This window comes from Cottoperca gobio, chromosome 12 (genome assembly GCF_900634415.1).
Source record: "Cottoperca gobio chromosome 12, fCotGob3.1, whole genome shotgun sequence".
NCBI lineage: Eukaryota > Metazoa > Chordata > Actinopteri > Perciformes > Bovichtidae > Cottoperca > Cottoperca gobio.
Window position 1 is genome coordinate 15,637,488 of NC_041366.1, and position 16,677 is coordinate 15,654,164.

The window sequence follows — 16,677 nt, forward strand, 5'->3', positions numbered from 1 at the left end:
CCAACCTCAGTCCCAACCTCCACCATAGCCTAAAACCTCTTTCGGTAGTTGTTCTTGTCTGATGGTGGTGATGCAGCATTAGTCACAAGGTCATTAGATTTTAGTGTGAGGTCTATATCACTTTTCAGAGATATTCTCACAATTGTTATTTATTGTACATAAAAAGGAATTCCCTCCTCACAATCTGTTTTTTTAAATACACTACGTTCCTACACTCAATCATGATGGGAGAAATTGCTGAAAGTATTTTTTGTATTCCTTCATTTTTTGGGGGGGAAATAGTTTATTACCATATTTAAAGACACTGAGTAAAAAGAAATACAAATATATTGTAGTGTTTATGGTTTAATATGGTCTTCAGCATTACACCAGCAACACAGAACATAGAATATAGATATAGAAAAGCTGCAGAAGTTTGTCTCGTCAATTTTCCTAGACCTCAACTGGGGTTTTTCTTTAACCACATTTCCGTATGACTCAGCAGTACAGGAAGTGACAGTTATCATTTCCACACACACTTTGTATTTCCTCACAGTGTCCAAGCTTTGTATTGTAGCTGTTGCTGATCAGTCTTTAAAGTAAGGGCACCAAATAAATGTGATCACGTTAATCCATAATGGAGTCTGTGTGTAGCTGATCTTCTGTAATCTCAGACAGAAGTGTGAAGTTGACATACGAGAAACGTCTGTTTACAGAACTGAGTACTTCCTGCTACTTTATATGAAGTAGTGGTCCAAACATCAGGACATGCAGAGTAAAACATCCTGACCTCAGTTCTCCTCAACCTTCCATCAATGAGGTAAGACTTATCTTCTGCCGAAGAATATATATATATATATAGCCGATGTTGGGAAATAAACGTATGATCAATTTTACTTGTTTGATGCAAACTGAAGCTTTGCGTTTCTAAGGGAAGTGTCTGTATCTGCCTTTTCTGAAAATGTATAGCTGTTGAAAAAGTGTGTGTGTGAACATTTCCTGTTTCTGCTATCAAGTGCTACAGTTGGCACGCTAGAGCTCCGTGGATGATCTCCCAGAGAGGCTGAAATGAGCTGAACTTTAAGGCGATATTATCCTCACGTCCATCCTTGTGATCCACCAGCAGTGAGGTAAGACACCGATCGTTTTATCAGAGGACACATTTCAAATCTTTATTATACGTTTCTGCTTTTGAGATCTACTGTTTCCTTTGATGTACTGGTGTTGGATAAAGTTTACTACCTGTTCTCCAAATAAGATATCTTCTATTAGGATTTTCTCACAAAGGAGGTTGATCTGTCTACGTTGTTTAACTTAACTTTTAACAACATTTCAAAAGTTAGAGAACACCTGATTTTGAAACCTTTGCTGCAGGTTTTATATATATATATATATATATATATATATATATATATATATATATATATATATATGTATATGTGTGTGTGTTTATATGTATATGTGTGTGTGTGTATGTGTGTGTGTACAACTTTAAATATGGATTCTGTTTGTATAGACTGCTTTTAAGAAAGTTTAAGTTTTTTTTATGTGCAAATGTAGCAATGGGTGTGGTGAAAGATGCATGGCCGTGTCATCATAAGATTTCACTTCAGACACATGACACAGACACATCTTCATATTTTCTGTCATTTCAGAAACAACAATGATGCTACTCAGCATGAAGACGTATCTGGCTCTGCTGTGGGGAATTTCTATTTTGTTTGGTATGGTAAACACTGCTGAACCAGAAAAGACAACCAAGCAGATAACCAGTGTACATGTGCGTCATACTGAAACTCACAAACCTACAGGGGTTGGAGATGCACCAGCAGACACCACTGTAGAAGTGAAGATTGTGACTGACAGAAGTGGCAGCTCTGGTTTGGTTGCCATGAACACTGTATCAGCGACAGCAATCAGCTCCGGTCCACAATTGCTTCATATCTCCACAGCAGTAACCACAACTGCAGGTGCAGCACATCCTCTCCACAACACGACGATCTCAGAGATACCAAAACCTTCAGAGGAAACGATACATCAACAATCTCCCATCACTTCTAATAATACGAATGTTCCTGCAACAGCTTCCGCAACATCTTGGACAACAGTGGCCGTGTCTTCGCCGCAGCCTCCGTCCACCCATAAGCTTGAAGTTACATCCGAGTTATCTTCCACCACCTCTCCTGCTGAATCTGCTCCAGTCTTTACCCAGACCCTCAGCAGTCCCTCAGCTTCTCCCTCAACCATGACGACAGCTAACCCCGCCTCTGAGGCAGACGTCACAACAAGTGAAACAGCCCCCACCAACACTGAGCTTTCATCTACGTATCAGCCCGTTTCTGTGACAAAAAACATCTCCACTTCACATCTTCCTGACACAACGACCACCAACTCATTCTCTACCAAATCTACCATCTCCACCACCAATGTCTCCACCACCAATACCTCCACCACCAATGTCCTCCACCACCAATACCTCCACCACCATTGTCTCCACCACCAATACATCCACCACCAATGTCTCCACCACCATTGTCTCCACCACCAATGTCTCCACCACCAATACATCCATCGTTCCTCCTTATGTACCCAAGAGGGTGCCAAGTCCAACCACCAAATCAACTCCGGCAACTACAAAAGCACCTTGTGAAGTCTCAAAGAGCCCATCCAGCACTGAGGTCCAACCCTGCTCCACCCGGGGCTTGGTGAAGCCCTGCCTCATCGCCATCGCCTCCATGGCTGTATTGGCCACCATCTTCATGGTTTCTACCATCATCCTCTGCACCAAGCTGTCAATAAGGAAGTACAAGGTCAAGAAGCCTCAGCCGTCCACAGAGATGATGTGCATCTCGGCCCTGCTGCCCGAGAGTTACACCTACTCGAGACAACGCAACGCAGTCAGTAACGGAGTCCTGGTGATGCACGGCGGGACAGACAGCGATGAGGACGAAGGAGATAACCTCACTCTCAGCAGCTTCCTTCCAGAAAATGACCGCTTTGTTTAGATGGAATTATTATTGTCGTCAGACCTCAGATTGGACTCGTGTCTAAAGTCAGTGAAACAGTTGCTGTTTGAATAAACTCATGCTTCCAGTTTGATGTTGGTGGTTTGGCTTCTTTGCATGATCTATTGCCATGGAGGAAGAGGAGACATAGAAACCACAAAGAAACAAACCAAAACAGTTACTGTTTCATGTTCATGCACCATTAGCCGTATCTGGCAATTGTTAAGGACATCAATTGTGTATTTTAGGAAAACATTTTGCATAATTTTACACTTTCCCACAAGAGACTTAAAGTCAGGATGAGTGATCAAAGACTCTTTTTTTTTTTTTTTTTTTTTACATCCTGGGCTGAGCCCTGATGGTATTTCACTTAGCAACGGGAGACAGGAAGGCTTGTTTTGTCAAGGGATTAGTCTTCACAGACACTGTTCAGTTTGCTGATGCTATTCTGGTAGCACTGAGGCGTTATTGTATGAATGCTGTTATGTGATTAATGGTAAACTGTACGTGACTGCTTATTTTGGGTGTAGAGATGCAGCTTCTGAATTGTCATTATTTATTCAACGGTTTGGTAACGCTTTATTTAACAGGTCTGTTATCGCCTAATCATTGTTGTTAGTTGGTACAACAACATTACTCAATTTAAAGCCCAAGAAAGAGTCTCGCTTACATTATCTTAGCATTTAATTGGAATTTTTCATTTGGTAGTTCAACAGCTGAACACATTCTGTATTTTTACCTATAATTAGTGCCAACACTTTAGGAAATAAATTAAAAATGATTCAACTTTAAAGACATGTAAAATAAGGGGTTACCAAAGTGGATAACTGTTCTCTCTGAGATGCCAAAGTTCAGATAAACATTGTGCTGCAAATGTTAAACAAGGTGAAAAACAGTGAAACCGTACAACAGTTCTGTTTCTTCTTTGCTAAAAAGGTGTTCCGTGTACGTGTGTGTCTCTAAACAGTCATAATAAAAGTCAGTGGACTAAGTCAGTTCCCTTATTTATGACAGGCTTTATAAAAGGCTTTTCTTTTACGCCAGACTAGATTTCATATTCACTTCCCTTCCTGCAAAAAAGAAAACAGAGCCCTGAATGCTTATGAGGGCCTTTTTTTTCACGTTGAGCTATGTGCAACTAAAACAGTGACCGGTGACTATCAACAGAGCTGAGACAAATGTAAACCCGGAGGATGCAGGACCTCATCTCATGCTCCTGATGACCATATAAAGCTAGACTTGTCTTGACTGATCACAAACACAGTAGAAGTTGCCAAAAAATGCATTTGCACACATACACAATCACTTGTAGGGCTCTCTCATACACAGTCACACTTTCTCCCTAAAGTGGTCGCACACACACCGTGTAAGTTTAATTGCTTTCCTGTGGAGAAAAATCCCCCTTCTGACTGTTACGGGGGTTTTGTCTGCACAGGAAACATTAACCTCTTCCTGCATTAGCTGGTCACTCTTACAGGCTGCACTCTGACTCTTGTTGCCCTAGCAGGCCTGCTGTTAGTCATCAGTGTCAGATGCTGGCGTAGAAGAAAAGGCCAGACTGTCACTCAGAGGCTCCTTCTGCAGAAATCATGGAGAGATATTGAAAAAGAGAACAGATGATGATGTTTAGAGGGTTCTTTCATAATGTTTTTTTTCATCCTGCCAGTGTTGTCTTGGCCTTGCACATCCAGTTAGCCACACAGGAGAGTGGAGGAGAAGGTCCCTGCCCCCACAGCACTTTATAAACTCCTACCTAACAAGAACAATCTGTGTGCAGGCCGCAGAGCTCAGACACTCTCTGTGAGGCTGAAGGGGGAGGAGAACAGTGGAGAGGCAGAAGGAGGGATCTGTCCTCATGGTTAACGCCATCTCGTTTTTTTGGTTGTTTTCTTTGCACTATCCGTACAAACCTCCAGCCTGAAATCTGAAACTGCAGAAGTGGTGTGGCTCGCAGATCATTTGCAACTCTTTGCCGTGCTCTCTCTCTCTCTTTCTCTCTCAGTTCATTTTTTCCAGACTGGTTTCACACATTCTCCATCAGAGGCGATTCCAACAGAGACACTTCTCCTGCCGCAGTGGATGGTGAGTACAATGTTGTGACAATTCATAGTTTCTTTTTCTTTGAATGGTGTACACTCAAGAAGCTTTGGGGGTTGTTTAATGTTAGTTCACATTCATTTAAAGTGGCTGGAGAGACAGCATCATGATGCCTTCAGTATTCATTAATGGCTATTAAAAGTTAAGAGACAATATTTTGTGTCCGTTTATGACATTAAAGTGGACCAAAGACAGAATCTAGGTCAAAGTTCTTTTTACGCCGTGAAGATTCATTCCATGTGTGCATGTGTGTGCATATCACAGCCTTATGTGCGTATGTTTATGTGTCTGGTTGCACAGGCATGTGTGGCCGTGTTTATTTGGTCTGGGGTGAGTTTGTGATTAATTCTAAAAGAAAGAAAACATCTCACCCCCCTTTTTCTAGATGAGAGTGGAGTCTCATGTGGCCCAGCTTGCACACATCTGGAGCAGAATAAGGATACAAGTGTGGGAGCTGCAGTCAGTTCACACACAGACTGCAGAGAGCTGATTGTGATCCAAATAACTAAAGCAGTGTTTTGGAAGAAAAAAATAATATTCTCGTAAACCCCTTGTGGTTTAGGTTTATTTGGCCTTTGTTTTGTTTTAGAAATCTGCTAGGCAATACCAAAAGGGGTAAAATATGCACTCTGAGTTTCTGCTACTGTTTAGCTTGTGTGTTCACTAGACTCATTTCATCTGAAAGAATCAAAAGTTCAAGCTAAACTGGAATAAAGCCAATTAATATAAACCACTAATAAAGGATGGATTTTTTTGGTTTTAGTACAATCAAGTGAACTTGCAGAAATGAGGTTGATATGCTGCAGAAAATGTTTATGTGGATATTTTCACCAAATGGATCATTGCTTCTCAACGTAATTGTGTGCTAGGCCCAAAATATTTTACCATTACACTTGAGTTACAGAGCTAAGCATAACACTTGCTGCGGTTCTGATCCTCCAAGTGTCTTCTGTTTAACTGGATGAGAAAATATTCTGAGAGAAACATTTTTTTAACCCATTTTTAAATTGTTACTTTATTAAATATAAAAAGCATGAAATAATACAATACAACATCTATAGAAACACATATAACTGATAATAAAACCTATTTATAATTTAGTTTCACGTACAAATTGAGCATGGGTGTATGTCCTTCCCATCTTTAGTGGGCGGAATATTTTTTGTCCAGATGTTCAGAAGGGTCTTTGAGGATTCAGGAAATGGCTTCAGAACCGCGGTGGGTTTTTTTTATAAAGATCCCCAGGTATTAATTTTTCCCAGAAAAACAGATGCTGAGCTGTGACTCACATGTAAAGGCAATACATGCGATGCACAAACTGTCTTCACATATGGTACTGACATGTCAGTTGCTGACGTTTACTGTTATTTACAGATCCTGAGGGGAAACCATGCTCCCGATGGCCCTTCATCTGTGTGTGGTGTTTTGCATCAGCAGCAGTTTGGCCACCCCTCTACCTTTATACAGTTCTCTAGAAGGAAGTACAGATGCGGAAGAAATCAGTATCCTAACTTCCTCTCTGCCCACCAGCAATCTTTCTTCTGAATACCAAACCACACCTGTCGGCCCCACGCATGTGGAAACTAACTTTCTGAATCAAGTTGTGGACTTTCTGGAGAAGAACATGCTCCTTATCCTTGTCGCAGGCTCTTTCATTCTTCTCGTCCTCCTTATTATCTGTGGGGCGATTATGATGAGCCGCAGGCGCAAAGTCAATGCTTACTACCCTTCCTCTTTCCCCTCAAAAATGTACGTGGACCACAGGGACAAAACCGGAGGTGCTAAACTCTTTAATGAAGTGCCAGAAAAACCCGTTCCTGAGCAGGAAAGTGAGCCAGTGGACTCTCACAAGCAGCTCCAGGCGGACATTATGAGGGCTGCCAAGAGACTGCGCACACCAAATAAATGTGTCGATGCTGCAGAGGGAAGTGACCCCAGTCAGAAAGCAGCAGACCCAAGTCCTGAGGACAGCTCTCGACCAGATGGCAGCATCCTGGACGAGCAGCTACCAAGTGTCCCTGAGGAGAAGGAGCTGTGTGAGCTTTCTGACAGTGTAGCAGCTGCAGCAGGAGGCCCTGAGCTGAATCCTCCAGAGGAAGATGATTCACAGACGCCTTTAACTGGCAGGAGTCTCAGGCCATCCTCTTTGCATATTCACAATGACTCTGCTACACTTCAGCTGATCGCAGGAGAGAAAACTGCCTTCTAACTATTCTGAACACTGTGACCTCATGAGAGGAAATCTGTCCAGTAACTTTACAAATCTACACATCAAGGAAAGGTTGCTAAATTCCAATCACAGGTGTTTTTATTGCAATATTGTATGTTTATATTCAGTGCAGGAAAGGTGCACGTTGTTGCTTTGCTGATTGGATAAATATTTTATGACATTACAAACATGTCTCACAGAGTATCATTCAAATCTGGTACGAAACATTTCTTTTTATGGGGTGTTTTGTGTTTAAAGACATTTCGCTCACTGTCTCATTCCTTAAAGAATCCTGCAGAGGGACCACTTCAGTAAACATTGTATGGTCCCAAATACATTGTACTTCTGCAAAACTCTAAGTATTGACAATGTTTTACGGATCAGTATTTGCATGTTTAAGATTAAAGTATAGAAAGACACTTCATGAGAATAGTTTTGGTTTCAGGATACTTTTATTACACTATGAAGGAAGCATTACTGAGTAATCATAAATAACACTTAAAACCAATCGACCCCTTCATTGTTTCAAGCCACTTTACTTCATTGCATATCAAAAGGTCAGTGTTTAGGGTGCAAATAGGATATAACTCTTATCTTAAATCACTATCTCCATCACACCATTCAAAGTAAACACTTCACAAAATCTTAAAATATAACAATCTCAAAAATAAGGCTCACTTTTGTACCAACAGCCCAAACAGTGTTTACATTGTGCGTTTACGTGACAGGCTAAAAGATACAGTATGCAGCGTTGGAGGAGCACAAACTAATACAGAAAGCCTGGAGTGACACGGCTACGAGGGTTGACGATGGTGTACTGGTCATCAACATATTAGGTGTGCCTCATCAATAACTGCAGGAAAGTGAGGATGCTGGACTATTGCTACTCCTCCTCTGGCAGCAGATAGCAACCAGTGGTGCTCTGTTTAAATGCCGGCCCTGACTGCCTCCTGCTGGTCGTCCTGTTGCTTGAGGCGATAGTCAGCCAGGGCAGCCTTGATAGCATCCTCTGCAAGCACTGAGGAGAAACAATTAGATATATTAAATATACATAGATGTGTGGGAGCAGTTTAGAAAGGAAGAACTTCATGAGAAGAATTCACTGAAAACTTACTGGAGCAGTGAAGTTTAACCGGTGGAAGACAGAGCTCTTTGGCAATGTCGGTGTTCTTTATTGCCAAAGCTTCGTCCACCTGGAAAGAAAAGCACAAAGATCAAGTAACCACAAAAAAACTGAGCGAGAATAACTCAGAATATGCAAAGCAATACATGACAATACCAAGAGGCAGAGAAAGAAATGTCTGTAATGTGTTCACTCACAGATTTGCCCTTCACCCACTCGGTGGCCAAAGAGCTGGAGGCGATAGCAGAGCCGCAGCCAAAGGTTTTGAACCTGGCATCCACAATCTTCCCGTGGTCATCCACCTCAATCTGTTGTTCAAAATGTTATTAAAGTTTTACTCAAATGCCAAAAGAAGAAATAAATTCAATGATCCTGTCCTTAAAAAGTGACAATTTCATTTTAAACCAGTGAATTAACATAACTGTCCCTGCCACTGTTCAAGTCAAATACATGCTGTGTTTTCCCCCCAGCAATGCTAAACTAAATAATTTAAGATTTAGCTCCATCTACTTGGTAAAACAAGAATGTGATCTCTGTGTGGTTCTTCCAAGTACTTTTAACAGTGTGAATATAATTAATCTTGAGTCTTAATTGATCTGCGTGTGTATAAATAAGGGGTGTAATCCCTACGTGACAAACATACCTGGAGCTTCATTACATCTCCGCAGGCTGGAGCGCCCACCAAGCCAGTCCCAACATTCTTGGAGTTTTTGTTCAACGTGCCCACATTTCTTGGGTTCTCATAATGATCCACCACCTTCAGAGAGAAAAGAAAGGAAACATTGTGTTAAAAACAAAGCGTCAAATTTAGTTATTTTGCTAGTTTTTGAGAGTACTGCACAATACTGAAATAAATGTGTCCTGGGGAGGCATTTTGTTTTCTGCTACAAAAATGGAGTCTAGAAGTCTTGAGCATCACAGTTATACAACAAGTATTCACCATTACGTAAGCGACATTGAAATAAACAGATTAGGACCGGATTTCTTTGTCAACTCTACATCCTCCCCCTAGTTTTTGCTGAGTCACTCTAACTTAAAAAATATAAAGCTTGTATCATAAGATATCCTAAAAAAGGACTACATTTACAAAAATGTGGAATTAGTTTGTTCTCAAAATGTAGTTATCCACATATTTATTTCGACTTTTTTTGGTATAGAACACAATTAGCTAAAAATTAAATCACTTTGTGATCTTACACCTATTTAAAATGAACTTTTTTGTGTACATCTTCAAAAGGTTAGAAGATCCACAAGCATTTTTTCCAGATTTAAAGCTAACACTCAAAGCCACACACAAAAACAGCCCTAAACCCTTCAATAAAAAAAGGTATGTTTTTCAGTTTTAAACATTAGTAGAGATTAATTTGATTACATCATTGACGTTTCCATGTTGCGTCACACAATGACACTCAAACTGAACACTTAAATATGGATGTTGTGTTTAAGATGCTTAAGTTTAGGCCATGTAACATAACATGTGCAGGTTTCTAACACACTGCTTAAAGCTAATTAATCGGATGTCATTCAAGTATTAAAGCTGTGGCAGTTGGCAGTTGCGATTAGTGACGACTTTAATTTACTGCTTAGCTAGCATGACACACATGTTGTTGACGTAGGCTATCTAAACATGTAGAAAACTAGCTTCTTGTGGTTAACTAGCTCAATCTAATAACATGGTTCTTGTAACCACTGTCACTCACGATACTCTCATGCTGCCCAAGATGCAACTACTCAAAGCTAATGCTAATATGTGTAAACATTAGCCAAACAGCAGCTAGCACACAGTCCCCCGGCGTCCTTTGGTAAAGTTTAACAGACTAAATGTTTTACCTTCTTGTGGTAGCAGCACTGGGCTATGAACTCCGGAGCAGAGAGCCTCCTGGTGATGAAAGCCAGAGGACTGAGACACTTGTTAACCACGGTACCGGCCATGTTGACAATAAAGGGGAATGACGCAGTTTAGAGGAGAGCAGCGAGAAGGCTCGAGCTCAATACGTCACTTTTTGGGCAGGGGCTCAACTAATCACATCTGCGCATGTGCAGTTTATGTAAACAACTTTCTTTTTTTTTTTTTACAATAAATGGTATTTACAGTATGAATGCTAAATACAACAATAAACATATACCTAGTATATTCTATGAAAGAAGGAAATTACCTATACCTGCATGGCCCTATACATTTTACACAATATATATCCAATAAATCTATGTATATATATATATATATATATATATATATATATATATATATATATATATATATATATATATATATTTATCCTAATTCTTATATTGATAACAAATGTATTTTTTGTATTTATGAACTGGAATCTTATTTTACCATTTTATACATCCAGTTACTTTTTGGAATAATTGAAAGATTATATATTTTGGAAAAACGAATCATAATATTAAAATTTAGTGTAAAAATGTCATTATACATTTGATACATATAATATGATTGTAAATGTAATGATTATATAGTGAACATTTTTACATAGATAAATGAAAACTAACAAGAATTATCCTCAATTTCACTGGAATTTTATCTGAATTTATCTTTTCTGAGAATATATTAACACTCTCCAACTTATAAAAACAAAAAAGTAATACAACTCTATAACTGTAAAGTGAACTCTTTAAAGAAGAATAATGTATGTTTTTTTTAAATTATAATTAAATTTATATCCTTGTACCATTATGTTGATTGTGTGCAATGTTTGTACATTTTAATGTTTTTTCAATAAAGATTGAAAAAAATACATAATAAAATACATCCATGGTGAACAGTCATTAAACCAATTTTAAAACAGTAGTAGTAGTGCTGCTAACTAACGATCATTTTCATTATTGATTAATCTCCTTTAGTTTTTTAATAAATTGTTTGTAGGAATTTGCCAACCCATCACAACTTAACAGAGTGTGACATCTTCAGCTGTATTGAGTGATTTTTACAGTACTTTGTCAGATGTACTTTGATACTTTGATGCCAACCATTGGTAAGAGGACAAACCCCCCCCCCCCCCCAGTGGGGGAGTATATGAAAAATGTTTAACTTGGAGGCGAGATGATTCTGTTATTTACAGAGGGGAAGAGAGAGGTGCTGTGAAACGGGATCGTCCTCAACAGTAGAAAATTAATATGCTAAACGGAGCTCCACTCCCTGTGTCCAATCATGTTAAAAAAAATTGGATGGAAAATTGTACCAGATTTACAGGCAGTAAATGAGGGTTGTAGTACCTAAAGCATCCACAGTCCCAGATCCATACACACTTTTAAATGACATGGATCCAGAGAGCAAATTCTTTTTCAGTAATAGACTTAGCAAACGCATTCTTTTCCATTCCAGTGGAAAGAAAGTCCGTTTTTGTTTGCTTTCCAATATGAGGGAAAGAAGTGCACGTACACAAGAATCCCATAACAATATTGTGAGAGCTTTAATATCTTTTCTCAGACAATAGCAGATTTGTCCCTCCTATAAATAGTCAGATATTATTCTACGTTTTGATTTGCTCAAAAGCAGAACGGAATTGTAAAAAGGATACGCATGCTTTGTTAGCTTTTTATGTCAGCAAGGACACAAGTTAGCAAGAATAAACTACAATTGTCCAAACCAATAGTAAAGTATTTGGGTTACAACATTTCACAATCAGGCAGAGCACTTGATTAGGAGAGGAAGAAAGCTTTATTACAAGCACCTAAACTACAGACTAAGAAACAATGATGTCATTTCTGGTGCTCACTAATTTCTGTAGAAGCTGGGTGCCCAATTATGCACTATTAACTAATCCTCTGTCAAAACTGATTTACGAAAACCCTGTCAGCATCTGAAAAGATAACATGGAATGAAACAGCTGATGAATCATTTAAGGAAATATAGAAACTCATCTGTTTTAGCATTATCAGATTCAGATTATAAGAAACCTTGTATTTAAACAGCAGACTGTAAGGGGGCTTAATGACATCAGTATTGACACAGAAACATGGAGGTAAGAATAGACCAGTGGTTTACTACTCTTCACTATTAGACCCAGTAGCTCAGACAATGCCTGACTGCATACACGCTGTAATTGCACCTTCAATGGCAGTTCAGGCCTCTGCATCAATACTTTTATTCAGGCCATTGACTTTAACAGTAACACATGCAGTGTCAGTTTTGTTAGTACAGAACAAAATCACCTACATGTCACCTGCAAGGCACTTGGCATGCATGGCAGTTTTGTTTTCACAACCGCACCTAACTATACAAAAATGTACAACTTTGATCCATCTACATTATTACCAACGGCTGAAGACGGAGAACCACATGACTGTACGACAGAGACGGACAAGAAACTTCACCAAGACCAGACTTGACTGACATTCACTAAGAGGAACCAGCGATAGAAATGTTTGTTGACGGATCATATAAAAATAATCTAGATGTACAAATGGCACAAGATTTCTGTAGTGACACAGGACAAAGTATTAAAAGCAGAAGCTCTATCTAATCATTTGCCAGCACAGGCAGCAGAACTAATAGCATTGACAGTGGCATGCAGATTAAAGAAAGACAAAGTTGTAAATATCTACACAGACAGTAACTATGCATGTTCAACATTACATGTGTTTGCTCAACAGTGGAAGAATAGAGGTATGGTAACATCGACTAACAAACCTATTAAATATCACACTCTAATAGAAGACTTATTAGAGGCAGTACAGCTACCAAAGACTATCACTGTGTATATAAATAAATGCACGACACATACGTCAGGAACTGATCCAGTTTCAGTAGGAAACCATATGTAAATGTGAAGACAGACACACCGAACACGTAGACAGAGAGATATTAAAAGATATGCAGAATGCAGCCACAAAGCAAGACAAAGCTGACAAAGACGACTTTTGAAAGAGTACATCTGAGGGGTTTTATGACCGGCCCTATTATATTCCAACTATGAGAGGACTTATGGACAAACAATTGCATTCAGAATTAGAAATAGAAGAAATGTCAGAACTGTTAGAAGAAAAGATATTATGAAATGTGTTGTTACATACAGAAGAACTCGAAGAGAAGGAGAGTATGCTCCTCCACAAGGGGCGACTGAAGAAATACCAAGCGGGAACGGGATCGTCCTCAGCTGGGTATATCTTCCATGAGGTCATATCACTTTCATAAATGCTTTGAGATAAATAAGAAGTTTACTGGATTGATTCATATAGAAACTCCGACTCCAAATTTGAACACGAAACTGCTAAAAAAAAAAAGGTCATATAAAACAAAGGGAAGTCAGGATGGGGTATTTAAAGGGAAGTGGTATAATTGTATATATGCTATATAACTCCTACAGATGTGTCGGTCAGTTGCCTTGTGATTAATCTGACTAAAAACTATTTACTCAGCTTTTTTTCTGTTGCATAACTGCATCATATGATTTTTAGGGAACTGCTCTTACTTACAACATAATTGTAAAAGTAAAATGAGAGATGGAACGTTGAATTGAAGATTTCTAAAACGTGCAAGACTTCCTCCTTCTGTCATTTGTTGTACGGTCTTTGTTAATCATCTAAACACTATTTGATATGCTGTTATTAAAGATAATAGAGATACGTGCCATTAGTAGTAGTGGTAAATATAATCATATTATTCTCTCCTAGGTGAATTTTGATGGATATTAAAATAGTTTATCTTCACAAATGATACATTTGGTTGGCAGATGTGTGCTGTATTAAAATTCCCTCTTTTATTTTTTTTTAAAGATATGAGCATAATTGAGTGTTGTGCAAAAGCTGTGACACTATTAATGGGAGTGTGTTACATTTTGGGAATGGGTGATACTGACTCAATTTGAACTTTTAATTTGGATTTCTATGTATGGTAATGGGCATTTTTGATTATGAGTGATTTTCATGATGGACTGTTACAACAAACACTGCAACCGGATATTCCCCTTGATGTACATTATTGAAAACACCACACTTCTGCTAAAACACTGTCCAGGAAACAGAAGGGAGAAGTGGCATCCAGCAACAAGGGAGGGAGAAGTCACTGTGATTCCTTCTTCGTCGAGGCACAGCGTGAGTACTTGAGCAAACTTTATACAATAAACTCAAACATGTTTTCTTGATAAAAATTGTGAACTGTGGCAATGGGAATAATCTAAAAATCTAGTCATTAATGACATCAAGCTTTGTTTACATGTGTATATGATAATAAATTAATTTACAGTGCTAAATATTTCAGGCAAAGTTACCAGCATGGATGTGGATTACATTGACTATGCCGATTACACTGCAAACAATGAAAGTGAGAACGACAACATGGCCACTGGACGGCTGACGTTCAGTAGTTCTCCGTCTTCATTGACTCGTGTTCTGGTGGCAGTCAATATCATCATATCTGTTATTGGCCTTGGAGGAAATTCATTAGTGATATGGATTTGTGGATGGAAAATGAAAAGAACAGTCTTCACCACCTGGTACATCAGCCTGGCCATTTCAGACTTTTTGTTCTGTGCCTTTTTGCCCCTGGAAGTATTCTACACGATCACCACACACTGGCCTTTCGGACTGGTGTTGTGCAAGTTCGCCTCCTCCGCCCTGTTTCTCAACATGTACAGCTGTGTGTTTATGTTGGTTCTCATCAGCGCTGATCGCTGTATAATGGTTTCATTTCCTGTGTGGTCACAAAACCACCGGACAGTGCATAAAGCATTTGGACTTGTTGTGCTAATGTGGGTCTTTTCTGCACTCCTAACGTTGCCCTCGCTGATCTTCAGACAAACCACGGTCCACGGCTCGGTCACTCAGTGCTACACCAGTTACATATGCCCTTACAGACACAAGGCCGTGGTGCTGACTCGATTCATCTGTGGGTTCCTGATTCCTTTCTTAATTATTGTGTTCTGCAGCGTGGTGCTCTGTGTGAAGCTGAGAAGTTTGACCATCAAGTCAACAAAGCCTTACAAAGTCATGGCGGCGCTCATCGTGTCATTTTTCTTCTGCTGGGTCCCCTATCATATCTTTGTTCTTTTAGAGTCAGACTTGAAGAACCAAAGCCTGGAAGTTCTTCAAACTGGTCTGAAGGTGGGGGCCACCCTGGCTGCAGCCAATAGCTTCATATCCCCAATTCTCTATGTGTTCATTGGTAATGACTTTAAAAAAATCCTGAAACGGTCTTTGACATCAAGGATAGAGGAAGCAATTGCGGAGGATTTCCGTACAGGTGGTCTTGATCATTCAAAGTCTAAGGCAATGGGAATAATCTAAAAATCCAGTTGAAACCTTTGTCGTCAATGAACATGATTATAGCTGGGTGATATTTACTAAATCATATGACATGTTTTACCTCAGATGTGTGTACTGTAGCATATATTCATGTATGTATCAATAATTTGTTTATAATGATGATATAACTTAATTTACATGTTATACAATATTACATTTGCATTACACAATTATCACATATGGTTATTTTTGACTGTTTTGGTCAGCTATGGATTAGCCACTGACATTAGTTATTGTGTCTTTCTTTCTTATTTAACATAGCCTATATGTTGTATTTCAGTTTTTAGATTTTTATTATGAGTGTGAATGCGCACTGCTTGTGTGTTGTTGTGTTTGCAAATCAGCTTGCTTTAATTGCAGGACGAAAGTATTTTGAGTTGAATTAAATGCATGATTTACAATATATTATAATTTGGTTAAGATAAAATATAATTCAAGTGAAATGTGTGGCCATCAAATCTATATGCCCTCTATTAAATGTTCTTAAACAAAAAAAACTTATTAGGAAATGATGCATAGATATAAAAAAAAGGAAATGAAACCAATGAATGATAACTTTTCAGTTGGATACTTTCAAAATCTAGTTTACTCTTCTCCAAAATACCAATACCTCACCTTTTAATATTATAGTTACTAGATAATAGTTCTACTTGCAAGCAGTACTGTTGTATATTATTATATATTTGTATAATAGTACTGTTATTTTATTTGTTTTTGTTTTAAAGCTCATAAAACATATTTAACCTGCTCTATATTAATATGTTTAGATTAACAATGATAAAATTATGTGAAAGAAGTAGGTCATATTAACAAATTATGCAGTTTCCCTCAGCTCTATGCAAAGAGCTTTTAATAACTATTATTATCATTATTATATTATTATTATTATTATTATTATTATTATTATTATTATTATTATTATTATTATTATTATTATTATTATTATTATTATTATTCAGGTTTAACCGTCTCAAAATATACTGATGTTTGATTGG

At 38.5% G+C, this 16,677-nt stretch overlaps 3 protein-coding genes across 3 annotated transcripts; all 3 read left to right on the forward strand.

The window, feature by feature from the left end:
- Window positions 1–543: 543 nt before the first annotated feature.
- On the forward strand, window positions 544–3,975 carry selplg (selectin P ligand). Its single transcript, XM_029444823.1, has 3 exons — window positions 544–799; window positions 996–1,109; window positions 1,635–3,975. The coding sequence occupies exon 3, from the start codon at window positions 2,406–2,408 to the stop codon at window positions 2,982–2,984; it is 579 nt and encodes a 192-aa protein (XP_029300683.1). The 5' UTR covers window positions 544–799; window positions 996–1,109; window positions 1,635–2,405; the 3' UTR covers window positions 2,985–3,975.
- A 161-nt stretch (window positions 3,976–4,136) lies between these two features.
- Window positions 4,137–7,949, forward strand: tmem119b (transmembrane protein 119b). Its single transcript, XM_029444822.1, has 2 exons — window positions 4,137–5,066; window positions 6,456–7,949. Exon 2 carries the CDS (start codon window positions 6,472–6,474, stop codon window positions 7,288–7,290), a length of 819 nt encoding a protein of 272 aa, XP_029300682.1. The 5' UTR covers window positions 4,137–5,066; window positions 6,456–6,471; the 3' UTR covers window positions 7,291–7,949.
- Window positions 7,950–13,536: 5,587 nt separating this feature from the next.
- Window positions 13,537–16,125, forward strand: LOC115016773 (chemokine-like receptor 1). Its single transcript, XM_029444793.1, has 3 exons — window positions 13,537–13,556; window positions 14,397–14,473; window positions 14,640–16,125. Exons 1-3 carry the CDS (start codon window positions 13,552–13,554, stop codon window positions 15,662–15,664), a joined length of 1,107 nt encoding a protein of 368 aa, XP_029300653.1. The 5' UTR covers window positions 13,537–13,551; the 3' UTR covers window positions 15,665–16,125.
- The last annotated feature ends 552 nt before the right edge of the window (window positions 16,126–16,677 follow it).

Excerpts from the sequence above, each read along its gene's own strand:
- selplg (XM_029444823.1), top strand. The coding sequence starts at position 2,406 with ATGTCTCCACCACCAATACCTCCACCACCAATGTCCTCCACCACCAAT.
- tmem119b (XM_029444822.1), top strand. The coding sequence starts at position 6,472 with ATGCTCCCGATGGCCCTTCATCTGTGTGTGGTGTTTTGCATCAGCAGC.
- LOC115016773 (XM_029444793.1), top strand. Across the intron at positions 14,474-14,639 it reads CTTCTTCGTCGAGGCACAGC|GCAAAGTTACCAGCATGGAT; the intron begins GTGAGTACTTGA and ends TAAATATTTCAG.